General features: G+C 37.4%; 1 protein-coding gene across 7 annotated transcripts in view; it reads right to left on the reverse strand.

Annotated features, from left to right (window-relative positions):
* Window positions 1-17,800, reverse strand: part of LOC117930049 (kinesin light chain 3-like) — a 123,674-nt gene that overhangs the window by 29,313 nt on the left and 76,561 nt on the right. For 6 of the 7 annotated variants that reach the window (XR_004653835.1, XR_004653836.1, XM_034850494.1 and 3 more), the window contains exons 9-13: window positions 9,367-9,435; window positions 9,205-9,261; window positions 4,737-4,814; window positions 1,380-1,477; window positions 1,254-1,299 (exon numbers count right to left, since the gene is read on the reverse strand). Coding sequence is in view for 5 of the 7 variants with exons in the window: in XM_034850494.1 (XP_034706385.1) it covers window positions 1,254-1,299; window positions 1,380-1,477; window positions 4,737-4,814; window positions 9,205-9,261; window positions 9,367-9,435 (348 nt within the window). In the remaining 2 variants the exon portion in view is untranslated. The remainder of the gene's footprint in view (window positions 1-1,253; window positions 1,300-1,379; window positions 1,478-4,736; window positions 4,815-9,204; window positions 9,262-9,366; window positions 9,436-17,800) is intronic. The other variant, XM_034850495.1, reaches the window with a different exon arrangement.

A 17,800-nucleotide genomic window follows, 5' to 3' on the forward strand; every position in this document is an offset into this window, starting at 1 on the left:
GTTAAAGGAGAGAAAGAATGGCTTTATATGTATATATACAAAAGTATTATGTAATTATTATACATATATACATATAAATATATATACACACACAGACACATATGTATAGATAGTGAAACATAATTACCAAAGTTCACAATTTGATGTAAATATTGGTACTTTTTCCAGTACAAGAACAAAATTGATTGAAATACAGAAATTATAAAACTTAATACCATTAAGGCTGAAGCAAAATGTTGAAACATACAAAACAAATGCAGCTTCTTCAACAAGTTGAAATAGTTAATGCAAAACTAACCCATATGAAAAACTATTGAGAATAATGAAAGACAGAGGGGCATTCTGATAAAAAATATATAAAAAAAAATATAGAGTGGCATTATGGTAGCCCATCTTAATATCAGTAGGGTTATCAAGGGTCCAGATTCAAAGTGACATGCAAGAAAATATTGACCAAATTGGCAGGATCAGGCAGATATCAGCAAGATTTAAGAGTATAAAAGCTGGAGGAGTTTCCCCCCTTTTTCATCTGGGCCCTCACAAAGAAGTGAAATCATGAGAGAGACCTCACCTATCTTGGAGAGAATATTGTCCCCAATTTCTGAAAGGTCCATTTAACTTGAGCAGGAACTCAACTCATAAAAATTGCTCACAGGAAACAAAATGCTCTCTTTAGTCCTAATAGAGCTGCAAGCTTCTAAAACTATGTTGCAGCTCTTTTAGTGAAACTCACTAGATGAAAAGGGGGAAACTACCAAAATAATGATCTTTGAGGCATCAGAGGCCTGAAACAAATCCAACATCTACATGTTTATGAGTGTCAAGTGTGCATCTCGTAAGTTACAAAGTATGCATTTCCATATAACTTTAGGTAGATATTTTCTATTTGTTCATGAGCATAATGAGATTATGAAAATATTTATCAGGCTAAGCTACTAGCATGACAGAGCAGAGAATAATGATATATTCGCCCCATTCACACTAAAGTATGGACATTGAATTGCCAAAGTCTCAAGATGATGTGCCAAATGGTTCAAAAGATTAAGAGATAACCTCTCATAATCATTTTTCATACAGAACATAGACCAAGAAAAAATTAGGAGTAATTCTCAGTTTCTTTTAACTTATGCTTACTTAGCTGTGGTCACTTAAGTCACAGACTAACACACAAAATAAAAACAAAGGATAGAAGTAACACAAGATGAGAAAATAAACTCATGCATTTTGGGACTTATCATGTGAAAACAAAAAACCTGAATATGGTCTTCTGGAAGTAAGGATTTTCGGACATCAAGACACCTGCAATGAAAAATAGATTCATATATTTCTTGTGGAATCATGCATAATTACAGTTATTCGTTAGTTAATTAACTATTCACCTTTGGAGAAGCTCTTGTGCTTCCCTTAATCTCCCAACTGACTGCAGAGTCAAGGCCAGATCTTCAGCTGCAATTACAGTGTCCAAAGAATTCCATCCCTGTGTTGCAACATATGTACTAAGGTAATTATTGTAATAATAGAGCACTGATGCAGTAGTAATAACACCTTGTGACTCTATAAACAGATAATTCCGACTGTCACCATGAGTACCATTGTATGAATGCCATGATACATTAAATAATAAACTAATATTGACAGAATTTGGAACTATCATAACATGATATGAAAATTTGGTTCCAACCTGGAATTCAACTTGTATGCTCATTAGTTAAGGTTTGCGTATTGTTCATTGATGTCTTTCTTCCTCTTCATCATGGGTCATGGGTCGTGGTTATTAAAAAGCTTTTTCTTTTGAAGACAAGCTTTGATTTTTCAGAAATCTTTTAGGTTTAGATCTTGTCTATTGTTGATTTGCTGTGATTTGAAAATGAAAAAAAGGATTTCCTCTGGTAACTCGGATATTTCAACTGATTCAACTCAGAATCTTGATTGAGTCAACCAAGTTTAAATGATTCCTGATTGAGTTTGACTTTGAGATGGTATCGGGTATCGGACTCAGTGCGGAAAGGGCCGAGGCAGATACGACTCAACTGAGTTGTACTGGAATTGGCCAATACTTTGAACCATAAGAGAGAGAGAAGGGGGTAGAGCACCCTAAGTATTCATGAAGTATACACAAAAAAGAAAACAAAGAATACCAACAGGTATCAACAAAAAACTATCTCAAAACAAAACTATCCACCACTAAGACTATCTATTTCTAACCAAACTTTAGTTCAACCAAAGAGGGAATTAATGAAACTCTCCTTTAACCTCTAATCTGCAAGTTTTTCTCCATTAAAGATTCTACAGTTTTGCTCTTCCCAAATACACCAAAACAAGCAAGGGGGAGGGGGGCAGCAAAAAGGGACATAAAATAGATTGGTAAGCTTGAGAAAGTACTCTTTAAAAGAAGTAATCTTCCTCCATTTGACAAATACTGCTTCTTCCAAGAGGCCAATCTTCTATTGATCCTTTCCTCCATAACATTCCACACAATATAAGACTAATAAGGCACTCCTATGGGTAAATTAAGATAAGAAGTGGAAAACCTCCAAACCTTACACCCAAGCAAAGATGCTAGTCTACCCTCATCTTCCACTTCCCTAACTGGAATGAATTCACTTTTTTGCAAATTTATTACTATCACCTCCGATATTTTAGTTCATCCAAATTGGTCTCACGAAAAAGAAGAGTATCATCTACAAACAAGGGATGGGATACTTGGAAGCCTTCTCCTTTTTTGCCTCCGACCTTGAAACCATGAATGAACTCTCCTTGTGTAGCCCTTGAAATAATACAACTTAGAACTTCCATGACAATCACAAAAAGAAAGGGTGAGAAGGAATTACCTTGCTTCAAGCCTCTAGATGTCTGAAAGAACTCTGAAGGGGAACCATTGATTAATATTGGCATCCTTAGAGTAGAAATGCAAAACTGAATCCACTTTCTCATTAGAACTTTCTCCATTTTAGACCAAACCCCATCTTTTCTATCACAGATAGGAGAAAGTTCAATCAATAGGGCCGTAAGCCTTTTCTAAATCCAACTTACAAATTAAACCAGCCCTAGAGCTTCTCTTCCGTGAGTCAATCGCAATCAAAGTTGCATCAAGAATTTGTCTACCCCCCACAAAGGCTTTCTAGAATTTTGACACCACCTTCCCAACTATCCTCTTTAGCCTATTCACTAGCACTTTTGCTATTCCTTTCGAAATTTTAATGCTTCTAGTCTACATCATTATTTATCATTAAACATCTACTTATTTTAATAAATCCAATATCTTGATTAATACCTCACTCAAGAGTTTTTTGCACTAATATTTCATATATGTCATTTAAGATTAATGGATTAAATTAAATAATATCTCCTTGGTGTGTTCACACCTTCAATTTAATCTCACATTGTGCCATGTGATGGGTATATCAGCCTACGACAAAGTCAATTTAACATATTTGCACATGAGAAGCATATTTTTTACTTTCAAGTGTTCAAACCTTCTTCCATATTTAACATCATTAGCATTATATTTCGAAACATTCAAAATATTGACAGAAAATACAAATAATTAAAATAAATATGGTCTCTTTGGGAAAAAAAAAAAAAAGTGAACAATAAGTCATTTAGCATCTAAAGTTACATGAAAACAGCTAGGTTAAAAGAGATGTAAAGCTAGATCTATGGAATGATGAGTAACACAATTGTCTTTAGGATGGCTGAAACATGATATGAAGTCAATAAGGTAAAAATAATAGTGAAAATTTGAACAATCATCATGCATTTCTTTGATTGATCCATGCCCCATGAAGAGTGAAACAATATTGGCATTAGTAGTTTGACTTGGTCGATTTTGACTAAGAAATTCATTTAACCCTACCTACAGCAATAATAATTATATTATGACCATCATTAATACATGCTGCTAACGCACATTTATTTCATACCAAGTTAACTTCCTTAGACATAACAATGTTGGGCCACCTTTGAGAGGAGCCTAGCTGTCTTTTCAGGAGAGGTTCCTCCGGTACATTCTTTTGTGATCTATCTTTTTGTACAAATCTCCTTGTACAGCAGAGGTTTTTTGTGGTTTAAATCAGGTTTGTATATTTCTGAGAAGGATTCCTCATCCCTCTCATGAAATCTTTATGTATATTAATACAATTCTTGTTTCCAATCCAAAAAAAAAAGAGAAAAAATGTTACATGACCAAAGTTCATGATTGATCCCCCATTAGACTGTTTAAGGGAGCAGCAGAAGCACAAAGTTCATGCTATTCACGTGTATCAAGTTAGTTTACCCCAGTTGTCATGTTTTCATAGGGCATCAGAAAAATGGTGTAGTTGAACAAAAGGAGCAACAACACTAAGAGGAGCTCCACCTACAAATGTTACCACTCTTTCAAGTTTCTATAGCATGTGGGTGCCCATTCTGCCCTTTGAGCTAGCTGTTCAACAGAGAGAGGAAACAATATAACCTCTATGATAAACTGGTAAATAGACTCAAAATTTATACCTAAAGAAGGATTAATATGCACAAGATAAAACATTGATCCATAAGGTTGTGCTCCCATACAAGAGGGATGATTCCAATACATTTGACAAGTAAAATCTAAGTGTGCAGCAGAATTTATGCAAAAAAAGAGAAAAAAAAAATGCAGTCATAATTCAAATATCACGTATGTTAAATAGGGGTTAAACAGGCAAATCTCCATGTTTTCTGGAAAAGGAAAAGGGAAAGAAAGAAAAAGAGAACTAGACCTTTGAAAATTCCATGACGTGTAGAATCTTTCTGTGTGCATTCTCAGCCTCTGCAGGTTGATTTGACTTTAAATATATCTAGAGGGAGCAGCAACATAAGTAATTTAAAATTAATTACACATGATACAAACCTGAAGCAGGGCATTCTAACAAGAAAAATAAAATTCCTATAACGTTGATTATGACAAACAATAAAAATAAAATTCCTATACGTTTCCTGTGGGTTCCTTACAATCATAATTGGAAATAGGCAAATAATTTGCTTGATCCTTGCCACTTTAGCAATATGACCTAAACTTGGTCATAGGGGTGGGATGGACTCACAAGTAGTATTGTTAGCATTTGTATATTGAACGAAGTCTCTTGCTAGATGCTTTAGTAACCGATTTTCATAAGAGCTAAAGCATGATTAGCATGGTAAACAGCAAGTAACTCTTAATCCTAAAAAGATTGGCTTGTCCAAGACTCTTACATTGCATACTTTAATTTGCTCATGTGCATGATCTAAAATGTGCAATCAAAGTATGTTGCATGCATAGTGTACAGAGTTTGTAAGTTTGTCAATTTAAGTACGGAATCCATATAGCAAATATGCTCTCAACTGGTTGTATTTTATTACAGAAAATCCGAGCTCAGTGTTCTCATCCAAAATGAAGTTTGTGAAATTTGTATCTGTATAGTAAAAAGAGTATTTTTCATCTTTTAAATGTAAACAAATCATAGAGAACAAAAAGAGCACAGATGGGTGATCAAGATAGATAATCTTCTTAAGTTAATCCTATCATATCCTTATAATGAAAATTATCATGGAGTAGTATGCTTCAAGACATCTAGTAGTCGTTTGGGTCATAGTTTAAAAGGTGCAAGGCACACTTGAGGAACAAAAGTCTCCTAAGACTTAGGCGTACACTTGAGCAAAGTAAAATGTAACATAAGATGCATATCAATTTTATAAAGCATGATGCAAAATTCAATTCAAGTAACAAAAAAAATTTAAGATCCCAAGGATTTAAAAGAAGAATTCAACAAAAGAAGTAATAAAATTACATGAATTTCAATATACAGTTAGAAATATCAAGAATAAAAGTGTTAATTAAAGAAAAGTAAAGTAGATGAGGTGTGCCTCTCCATCAAGGCACATGATTGGCAAGTGAGGTGCTATAAACTAGGGAGTGGTCGACCTTGGGCCTAGGTGTGCTTTAAGTGCACCTTTAACAACTATGGCTTATGTTGGCTTCAAATTTCCTTTATCTTGGAGAGCAACCACGATTTTGTAGTAGTGATATCCTCATCAAGTCCAAGTACGTGAATGATGGAAGTTGAGTTATCATCTAGAGAGTAATATGGAGGCATGATATATCATTTTGCCTAACCTGCAGTAGTGGAAAAGATTGTTGAATGATTGACAATGGAAACCTAGAGCCAAACTGAGACAAGTTTTCTTCCAACCAGCAGAAGAAATTGTTCTAAAATAGAGTTGCTGAAGCAATTAGCAGCCATAGGTATCACAAAAGAAAAAAGAAAGCCCAGATTAGGGCTTTGCCTCTGCAACTTGTTGGTGCTTTGTGGATGAAGAAGCATAGAAGAAGAAGAAGAAGAAGAAGAAGAAGAAGAAGAAGAAAAGGAGAAGGAAGAAGAAAAAGCACACCTTTTTAGGGCTTCACACCTGGCCAAAAGTGAGCACCTTGTGCGCCTAAGCAGTGCCTGCTTCAACGGGCAGCACTTGGAGTCAGGAAAGGCGTCAGAGCTTCACATTGCACTGCCTTGTGCCTAGGCACGCCTAAAACGTGCCTTTCACAACTATGAGCTAAATGTACAGGATCAATTACTAATAGGAGGTCAACATCTAGCTACTGTACTTTCTTGGGAGGGAATTTGGTAATTAGAGTAACAAATAGTATGTGGTTGGTAGGTCAAGTGTTGAAATAGAATTTCAAGTCACGGTGCATCGGCTATGTGAGCTTCTCTGGATAAAAATTATTATTAGTAATCTTAGAGTAAATTAGAAGGTCCTATGAAGCTCTACTATGACAACAAGTCGGCTACCAATATAACCCACAATCCACACTACCAGTATAGCCCACAATCCAGTTCAACAGGACTGAACTAAGCACTTAGAAGTTGATCCTCATTTCATTGAGGAGAAACTGGATAGTGGATAAATATACACCTCTTATATATCCTTAGAAAGACAATTGACTGACATAATGCCCAAGGGAATTGCAACTCAACCATTCTAATCTATCATAAACAAGCTAAGAATAAAAAAATATTTATTCACCAGCTTCATGGGGAGCGTTGGATAGTTAGTGCAGTAATAGTGGATTATACAGCCTATAGAAGCTAGGATTCAATTTAAATTTGTTTCTTTTTCTATATAGCTAAATTGATTTATTTCCAAATTTATTTACTAGGAAAATGATACTTGAGGTTTATGCAAATGCTGAATGGGCAAGATCAGTTACAGATAGGAGGTCAACATCTAGTTATTGTACTTTCTTGGGAGGTAATTTGGTGATTAGAGGTGTAACAAACAGTATGTGGTTGCTAGGTCGAGTTTTGAAATAGAATTTCGAGTCATAGTGTATGGGCTATGTGAGCTTCTTTGGATAAACATTATTATCAGTAATCTTAAGAGTCATGGTGCATGGGCTATAAGTGTTTTAGAAGGTTAAAGGTGGTTTTGAGGTATTTTTCCCAAATGAAGCAAAGCGTAAGCCTTAAGGAGAAACAAGGCGTAAGCCTCAAATTAAAGAAATAAATAAATAATGAAAAAGAAGAGAAAAAATCTCAAAAAATAAAAATAAAAATAAAAAAAATCACATGAAAACTGAACAATAAGAAAACCATACAATTCATAATAATCAAATTAATTGTTTGTCATCATCAATAGTTTTTAATTTAGTTCCTCTTTCTTTCTTTTATAATCCAACCCTCTCTCATGGCTTTATCAAATTTTCCTTAACACTAGCATCATTATCACGAGTAAGGATAATCCATGGAATCATAATCATATCCAATTGTTGTATTATCCTCCACACCAATGTTAATGTATAAGCATTCTTCTTCATCATCCATCAGTTATAGTGGTCTTTCTTCTTCCTAATCCCTTATTCCCTCTCCATTTAAAGCATTAAAACAAAGCCCTTACTTTATAAAACATTTAATCCTAGTCTTTTTTTTTCCTTTTAAGGCAAAATTAGACATATATTAACAACACTTGAGAAAAAAGAGTGCACTAGAGTCTACACGATGTATACAATAGGTACCGGTAGGCAGGTAAAACAAAAGCAAAAACAAAAAAACAAGCTCCTTATTACTTAGAGCTTAGTCAATCAATAAATCTTATCATGATCATTGAATGATAATCTATGTACACATTAAGCCTAGTCTTTAACTCAAGAAAAACCATATAAATGTACACTAAAAGTTAACAAAAGCACTATTCATTAAATATGTTGAATATTAAGGCTTGAACATCTTATGAAATATGTAAAAAAACCCTGAACCCATTGGAACCCTTTGAATATTTGAGGCTTAAGCCTCATTAGCTTCAAGGCTATAGCCTTAAGGTTATAAGCCTCAACTAGGTGAGGCCGAACCTCGATTAACCTATGTTGAGGCTATAGCCTCAATAGCCTTTTAAAACACTGTGTAAATGTATACATATTTTGACCCTTCCAAGATTGAGAATTAGATGGGGCATCCCAATTTTTGGAGCTTATGTTGGTGAAAGTGTAAGATGAAGGGGATGATTTCTTAATCAGGAAGGACAAAAGGAAGGGAGTCTTTAGTGTAAAGTCATTCTATAGTTCTTTGTGTAATGATTCTAAAGATCTTGTTTTTTCACTTAGGAAGCGGCTTGAGGGAAAATCTCTAGACTTCTTAATGCAAAAAGGGGTGGACGATGGCTAATAGATGTAGCGTTTGCAAAGAGACTAAGAGTTTGTTGATCACATTTTGATTCACTGTGCAGAGACAAAGGTGTTAAGGACGTTCTTTTCATCATTTTTTTTTTTTGTCAAAATTGGGTGGTTTCAGCTATAGTGAGGAATTTGCTTCTCGAGCGGTAGTTCAAGGGATTGGATGATTCGTGGTGATTGGAAGATGGCACCCTTTTCCTTGTTTGGTGCATTTGGAAAGAGCGAAATCACAGAATCTTAAATGGAGAAGAACTTGCAGATCAAAGGTTAAAGGAGAGTTTCATTATTTCCCTCTTTGATTGATCCAAAGCTTCATTAGATATGGGAAATTTCTCATTGTTGGCCTTCATAGATAGCCTTGGCTGCGGATAGTTTGGTTTTGAGGCTGATTTTTTTGTAGATACCTATTGGTATTCTTTATTTTGTTTTTTTTTTGTTTTTTTGTGTGTACTTCCTGTATGCTTAGGTGCACCCCCTTTTATTTTATTCTAAGCATGTCCAAAATGACAGAAACTTCAAGAAGCTCAAAGTGAATGAGGGAATACCTGAGCAAGATATCTTAGTCTCCGAATGTATATAGTTGATTCCCCAAGACCACCATCCTGCATAGTCAACCAATATTTGGTGGTAAGAAAAAATAAACATAATAAATGTAGAACAATATAAATCAGTAATCAGCATTAACTTTAAATAACATAGTGATGAACCTCTAGGATTCTAACAGAATCTTGAATAAGGGCCTCAGAGTCCTTAATTTTTCCCTGGAGATAGAGCACCTGTAAGTCAAATTATGTTGCATTCTTGAGTAAATCAAATGGAAACAAAAATTATGTTGCATTTCTAAGTCAAACGAACTGAAATAAGGAACAAGTAATGAAATGAATAAAAGGACAAAATGACTGAAAACAGAAGCAAGCAGACATGATATGATTGGACTCCACATGCCAAAAAAGAATAGTAAAGAAAAAGGAACCATTCTTTTGGTTTAAAATTTTCCAAACCATAAATACCCTCCCAAATCAATCATTACATTAAGAGAGGGAGAGAGAGAGAGAGTCCTCAAAAAAAAAAAAAAAAAAAAAATTCATAGCTTGGAATGGGAAATAAAACTTACGATTTCACATTGTCATTTTATCCAGCATAAAACTTGCTCTTGATATATAACAAGGTAACACCCAACAAATCCCAAATATAGACAACACTAAAGCCGAAAGATGCCTCACTACAAGCAATGCCAATTCACAAGAGTTAAACCTTCCACCTCAACTGATCTATTGTGAGAATCTTTTTCTAGAAATCTCATAGCACAAGGAAATCAACCTTAGATAACTTAGAACAAAACCACAAAGCAGAGACAGAAAATCTCAATGGAATAAAGAAAGAGAGCCATAAAGTATGAAGAAACCAAGAAGCCCTTCTTCCAAGGATTTGAAACATACATGTTAGTGTTCACCATGATAAACTGCTTCAAGTAAATCTAAGCAAGAAAACTGCCCGTTTCTTCTAACTTCCAATCATGGAATGTACTGATAAAATTTAGATTCCAAATTTCAAGACTGCCAGCTTGTACCAATAATCAGCTACCTACACTTTCCTAGTAATATCTGAGGCATAGAGGAGCATAAATTAAGTCTTCAAACTCAATTCCACACACTTCACATCAAGTTAGAATCTAATTCTCTACTCATCCCCGAGAGTGAAAGAAATGAAACCCTAAATAAGGCTGAACCCATCATGATAGTAAAATTGATAAAGAAATAAAATTGATAGCTATAGACCAAAAGGGAGAACATCAGCTTGATGGGAAGAACTAAATTTTTTTGATAGGTAAGTGAAAAGATTTTATAAACAAGCATCAAAGAAACAAAGCACAAACGTGCATTAAAAGGTATGACCAAAATAGAGAGGACACAAAAACAACTCCCTCTTTTAGCAAAAACTCAATCATTCAACAAAATCAATTCAAGACATAACACCTATATCTACATACAACTCCAACTACAAAAACAGATTTCTAAGGAAAGAACTTTTCAAGGTTTGATTGGATTTTTTCTTTGCACATGGTCCAAAAGCAATGGAGCAACTTGAAACCTTCTTGTGTCTTTTGCTCATAAAGGATCCATACCATCTTAAAAGAGTTCCCCTACCAAGGCAGATTGCACCCAATAAATAGTAAAAAGCAACTGTTAAAGGACCCTTTTCTTGGCACAATGAAGAAGGATGTGATCAATCGATTCTTCTTTAATTTACAATCCATTTTCGGAAAGCTACTCTTTCAATAGTGTATCACCAACTCCACGTACACAAAAGAGCCTTATTAAGCAATGAAAGTCATTTAATGCCCAACCCCTTTTCTCCTTACAAACTGTTGAAATTTGGCATTCAAAGTTAGGGTTTTTTTAATTTAGGAAAGTATTTTAGGAATAAAGAAGGAGAGATCATTTAGGATGATTCAGTTTCCTAATTTTAGGAGAGAATCAAGCTAGATTGATTTTTCTTATTCAATCAGTTGTGTATATATATGTGTATGGTGTGTACCTAAAGAATCAATAAAGGAATTCAGAAATTCTTCATGGTATCAGAGCCAGTTTTCTGAAACCCTAATCCCTTCTGGCCACCTCGTATTCAGGCCATCATTCATTCCGGTCAAATCTCTCTGGCCATCTCTCAATCCGACCATCTCTCATTCCGGTCATCAGTCCCTGTTCTCAGAGCCAAGGGAGAAAACGCTTTCCGATCGGTAATCGTCGTCAAAAAACATTCACCGCCGGCGAACTTTTCCGGCGAACTTTTCCGGCGACGGTTTTTTTCACACCGCAAGGAGCGTCTGGAGGAGATCTACAACTTTTCCAAAAACACCGGAGCCAGAAAACCATCCACGCGCCGCCCACGCGCGTTTTTCCGGCCGGCGACTGCATCTCACGCGCCGGCGCGTGAGGGCGCGTGAGCCACTTTCCGGCGACGCGCTTCCTACTCCAAGCTCGCCTGACGCCGACCAGCCACCCTACGTACCTGTTTCTGCCATCCAAGCCCTGCACGTGCCTCTTTTGGGGTCTTTTTGCCTCCGCGAGCCCTCCGATCAGCTTTTCCGACGTCCTCCGGCTATTTTTCCTCAACTCCAATCCCTGCACGTGCCTTGGGAAGTGTTCTTCTACCTTTCCGATCCATGACGAAATACGGAATGGCATCATCACAAGTATCCAGCGTCACGTCACCAGAATTAGGAGGCAGATCTGAAATTCCAAACCTTGGTGGTAGTGATTCCTCTCCTATTCTCATCACAGGACACAAATTAAATGGCCATAACTACTTACAGTGGTCACAATCTGTGTTGCTGTTCATTTGCGGTAAAGGAAAGGATGAGTACCTCACTGGAGAAGCAGTCATGCCAGAAACTACAGAACCGGGTTTCAGGAAGTGGAAGATTGAAAACAGCATGATCATGTCATGGCTTATCAATTCCATGAACAATGACATAGGTGAAAATTTCTTGCTGTTTAGGACTGCAAAGGACATATGGGATGCAGCCAAAGAAACTTACTCAAGTTCTGAAAATATTTCAGAACTCTTTCAGGTTGAATCAGCCCTACATGACTTCCGCCAAGGAGAGCAGACAGTTACTCAGTATTACAACACACTCACAAGGTATTGGCAGCATCTTGACTTATTCGAGACTCACTCATGGAAATGTCCTGATGATGCAGCAACATACAGGAAAATTGTGGAACAAAAGAGACTGTTCAAGTTTTTCCTAGGACTAAACAGGGAATTGGATGATGTTAGAGGCCGAATCATGGGCATTAAACCCCTGCCAAGTCTCAGGGAGGCTTTTTCAGAAGTTAGGCGTGAAGAAAGTAGAAAGAAAGTGATGATGGGATCCAAAGAGCAACCTGCCCCAACATTGGATGCCTCTGCCCTTGCGACTCGGTCATTTAATAGTAGTGGTGGAGATCGTCAGAAACGGGATAGGCCTTGGTGTGATTATTGTAAGAAACCAGGCCATTATAAGGAGACTTGCTGGAAGCTTCATGGCAAACCAGCTGATTGGAAACCAAAGCCACGGTCTGACAGAGATGGCAGAGCACACGTGGCTGCCAACTCTGAGAGCACCTCTGTTCCCGAGCCGAGTCCATTCAACAAAGAGCAGATGGAGATGCTACAGAAACTATTAAGCCAGGTTGGCAGTGGCAGTACTACCGGTGTAGCCTTCACTGCTAATCGAGGAGGAATGAAGTCGTGGATAGTGGACACAGGTGCTTCTGATCACATGACAGGAGATGCTACCATTCTTCAAAATTACAAGCCAAGTAATGGTCATTCATCCGTCCATATTGCTGATGGTTCAAAGTCAAAAATTGCCGGGACAGGTTCTATAAAACTTACTAAAGACTTGTATCTTGACTCTGTTCTCCATGTTCCAAACTTGGATTGTAATCTTTTGTCCATTAGCAAATTGGCCCGTGATCTCCAATGTGTTACTAAATTTTATCCAAACTTGTGTGTTTTTCAGGACTTGAAATCGGGGAAGATGATTGGCAGTGCTGAACTGTGTTCCGGGCTCTACCTCCTCTCATGTGGTCAATTCTCAAACCAAGTTTCTCAAGCAAGTTGCGTACAGTCTCAGAGTATGTTAGAGTCTTTCAATTCTGTGTCAAATTCTAAGGTCAATAAAGATAGTGAGATTATAATGTTACACTATCGCCTTGGTCATCCTAGCTTTGTTTACCTTGCAAAATTGTTTCCCAAATTATTTATCAATAAAAATCCAGCATCTTATCACTGTGAAATTTGTCAGTTTGCAAAGCATACTCGAACAGTCTATCCTCAAATCCCATACAAACCTTCGACTGTTTTCTCTCTAGTACATAGTGATGTGTGGGGTCCCTCCCGGATAAAAAATATTTCTGGCACTCGATGGTTTGTGACATTCGTTGATGATCATACACGGGTAACATGGGTTTTCCTTATGAAAGAAAAGTCAGAGGTCGGGCACATTTTTCAAACCTTCCATCTTATGGTTCAAAATCAATTCAATTCCAAAATTCAAGTCCTCAAGTCAGATAATGCAAAGGAATACTTTACTAGTAGTCTCAGTACTTATCTTCAAAATCACGGCATTATCCACATAAGTTCTTGCGTTGACACCCCACAACAAAATGGGGTGGCTGAACGCAAGAATAGACATCTCTTGGAGGTTGCCCGGTGCCTTATGTTTTCCTCTAATGTTCCAAACTATTTCTGGGGGGAAGCTATTCTCACAGCTACTTATTTGATTAACCGTATGCCATCCAGAGTGCTTACCTTTCAATCCCCACGTCAACTTTTCTTAAAACAATTTCCTCACACCCGTGTAGCCTCTTCTGATTTACCACTCAAAGTATTTGGTTGCACGGCATTCGTTCATGTGTATCCTCAAAATCGTAGCAAATTTGCTCCTCGAGCGAATAAGTGCATTTTCCTAGGGTATTCTCCAACCCAAAAAGGGTACAAATGCTATTCTCCAACCAACAAAAGATTTTACACCACCATGGACGTCTCTTTCTTTGAACATGTATTCTTCTATCCCAAATCTCATGTTCAGGGGGAGAGCATGAATGAACATCAAGTTTGGGAGTCTCTTCTTGAGGGTGTACCTTCTTTTCACTCAGAGTCACCAAATCCTTTTCAATTCGTGCCCACTGAGTTGTCCACACCCATACCGTCATCAGTCCAGCCATCTCCTATGACCATCCAGTCTCCCATGCCTATTCAACCTATAGCCCCACAACTTGCTAATGAGAACTTACAAGTTTACATCAGGAGGAGGAAAAGACAGGAATTAGAGCACGGATCACAGTCAACATGTGGCCAATATATTGACTCCAATTCAAGTCTTCCTGAAGAGAACATAGGTGAGGATAGGGCTGGAGAGGTGTTAATTCCCAGCATTGATGATTCTACTCTGCCGATTGCATTGAGGAAGGGTGTTAGGAGATGTACAGATCACCCAATTGGGAATTATGTTACATATGAAGGGCTATCACCATCTTACAGAGCATTTGCTACTTCTCTTGATGATACTCAGGTTCCCAACACAATACAAGAGGCATTAAAAATTTCAGAATGGAAGAAGGCAGTACAAGATGAGATTGATGCACTTGAGAAGAATGGGACGTGGACTATCACAGATTTGCCGGTTGGGAAGAGGCCCGTGGGGTGCAAGTGGATTTTCACCATAAAATACAAAGCAGATGGATCAGTCGAGAGATTCAAGGCTCGTTTGGTAGCTAGAGGGTTTACGCAATCCTATGGGATAGACTATCAGGAGACTTTTGCTCCTGTTGCAAAACTGAACACTATCAGGATTCTTCTCTCATTGGCTGTCAATCAAGATTGGTGCTTGCAACAACTGGACATAAAAAATGCGTTTCTAAATGGTGACCTAGAAGAGGAAGTCTACATGGAAATACCACCTGGTTTCGAAGGAAGTATGGCAAAGAATCAGGTTTGCAAACTCCAAAAATCCTTGTACGGCCTTAAACAATCTCCCCGAGCCTGGTTTGATAGATTCACAAAAGCAGTCCTGAAGCTGGGCTACAAACAAGGTCAGGCTGATCATACTCTATTTGTCAAGAAGTCTCATGCCGGGAAAATGGCCATATTGATAGTCTATGTTGATGATATTATTCTATCTGGGAATGATATGGAGGAATTACAGAATTTGAAGAAGTATTTGTCAAAGGAGTTTGAAGTTAAAGACCTTGGAAATTTGAAATATTTCCTTGGTATGGAAGTGGCTAGATCAAGGAAGGGAATTGTAGTCTCTCAAAGAAAATACATACTCGATCTTCTTAAGGAGACCGGTATGCTTGGATGCAAACCAATTGATACTCCTATGGATAGTCAGAAGAAACTTGGTATCGAGAAAGAAAGTACACCGGTAGATAGGGGGAGATATCAGCGGCTCGTCGGGCGCTTGATTTATCTCTCACACACTCGGCCAGATATTGGCTTTGCAGTGAGTGCTGTAAGTCAATTCATGCACAGCCCCACTGAGGAACACATGGAAGCAGTCTACAGGATTCTTAGATATTTAAAAATGACACCAGGGAAAGGTCTATTCTTCAGAAAGACAGAGAACCGTGACACTGAAGTATACTCAGATGCGGATTGGGCAGGAAACATCATTGACAGGCGGTCCACTTCTGGATATTGTTCTTTTGTTTGGGGAAATCTTGTTACCTGGAGGAGTAAGAAGCAATCCGTTGTAGCCAGAAGTAGTGCAGAAGCTGAGTACAGAGCTCTTGCACAGGGAATCTGTGAAGGGATTTGGATAAAAAGGGTTCTTAGTGAACTGGGGCAAACGAGTTCATCTCCAATTCTGATGATGTGTGATAATCAGGCAGCTATAAGCATAGCAAAGAACCCCGTGCATCATGACAGGACCAAGCACGTTGAGATTGACAGACACTTCATCACAGAGAAGGTGACTAGTGAGACGGTTAGATTGAACTATGTTCCTACCAAGCACCAAACCGCAGACATCCTCACCAAAGCTTTACCTAGGCCTAACTTTGAAGACTTAACTTGCAAGCTGGGATTATATGATATATATTCTCCAGCTTGAGGGGGAGTGTTGAAATTTGGCATTCAAAGTTAGGGTTTTTTTAATTTAGGAAAGTATTTTAGGAATAAAGAAGGAGAGATCATTTAGGATGATTCAGTTTCCTAATTTTAGGAGAGAATCAAGCTAGATTGATTTTTCTTATTCAATCAGTTGTGTATATATATGTGTATGGTGTGTACCTAAAGAATCAATAAAGGAATTCAGAAATTCTTCACAAACAATCAACCACTTCACAAAACGCAACTTTTTCTCCAAAAGCCCTGCCTCCCTAAAAGAAATCCCTTTGAATCTTCTCAAGCCTTAACTTAACTTTCCTCGAAATATTGAACAAAGATATGAAAAGTATATGTGTAGACTAGATAATATACTCCCGATTAACATAAGCCTCCTTCCTTGAGAGATGTATTGCCTTTTCCACATTGATAGCCTTTTCTAAAACCACTCTTCCACCTCCTCCTAGGTTGCCATTGATCTAAATGATGCTCCTAAGGCTAAACCCAGGTAAGTAGATAGAAGCTCTCCTACTTTACGACCTAGTTCAAAGGCCAAGTCCTTTGCATTCTCCACCTAACCAATTGGAATAAACTTGTTTTTTTCTAAGATGATTTTCAAGCTTGATATAGTTTCAAATCACATGAGCAACCAACTTAAACAAACCATTTAATCTTGGAAAGCCTCACAAAAGACTAAAGTATCATCTACAAACAACAAAAGGGATACCTCCTCCTCCTCACCACATCTTCCTCTCACCCTAACTCTCAAGAACAAATCTCCCTTCCTACCCTCCTAAGGAGGCAACTATGTGCTTCCATTGCAACTACAGATAAATAAGGAGTCAAAGGGTCTCCTTGCCTCATACTTATGGAGCTTTGGAAGAAACCATAATGATTGACATTAACAATAACTAAAAACTTTATAGAAGCTATGCTCCATTTAATCCATCATTTTTTACCAAAATTCATCTTTTTGAGAACTTAAAGCAATAAACTCCAATCGACATGATCATATGCCTTTTCAATGTTTAGCTTACACATGACTCCATAAGCATTGCTCTTTCTATGGCTTCATTAGCTATTAGAACTGCATCAAGGATACGTCTACCCTCTATAAAAGCATTATGGATTTTGGAGATCACTTTGTCCACCACCTTATTTAGTCTCTTTGCCAAAACTTAGCTAGGAGCTTATACAAACTACCTACCAAACTAATAGGCATAAAGTCTTTCAGATCCTATGCACCCCCTTTCTTTAGGATTAACACTAAAAACATAGCACTGAGACTTTTTTTCAAACTTCCCTCAACCATAAAACTCCTTGGAAAACCCCATCACTTCATTATCCACAAAATCCCAACCTAATTGCTAAAATTCCATTAAAAACCCATCCAGTGTTGGAGCCATGTCCTCGTTCAACCCCATCAAATCACCAAAACACCACATCATCTGAAAACGGCTCCTCCAATTATTATGATTACTACCCCTCTAAAATTTCAAAATCCAAGTTGTTGATGCTACATCTCCACTCTTTTGTATCAAA

Source organism: Vitis riparia, chromosome 14 (genome assembly GCF_004353265.1).
Source record: "Vitis riparia cultivar Riparia Gloire de Montpellier isolate 1030 chromosome 14, EGFV_Vit.rip_1.0, whole genome shotgun sequence".
In the NCBI taxonomy this organism is placed as follows: Eukaryota; Viridiplantae; Streptophyta; class Magnoliopsida; order Vitales; family Vitaceae; genus Vitis; species Vitis riparia.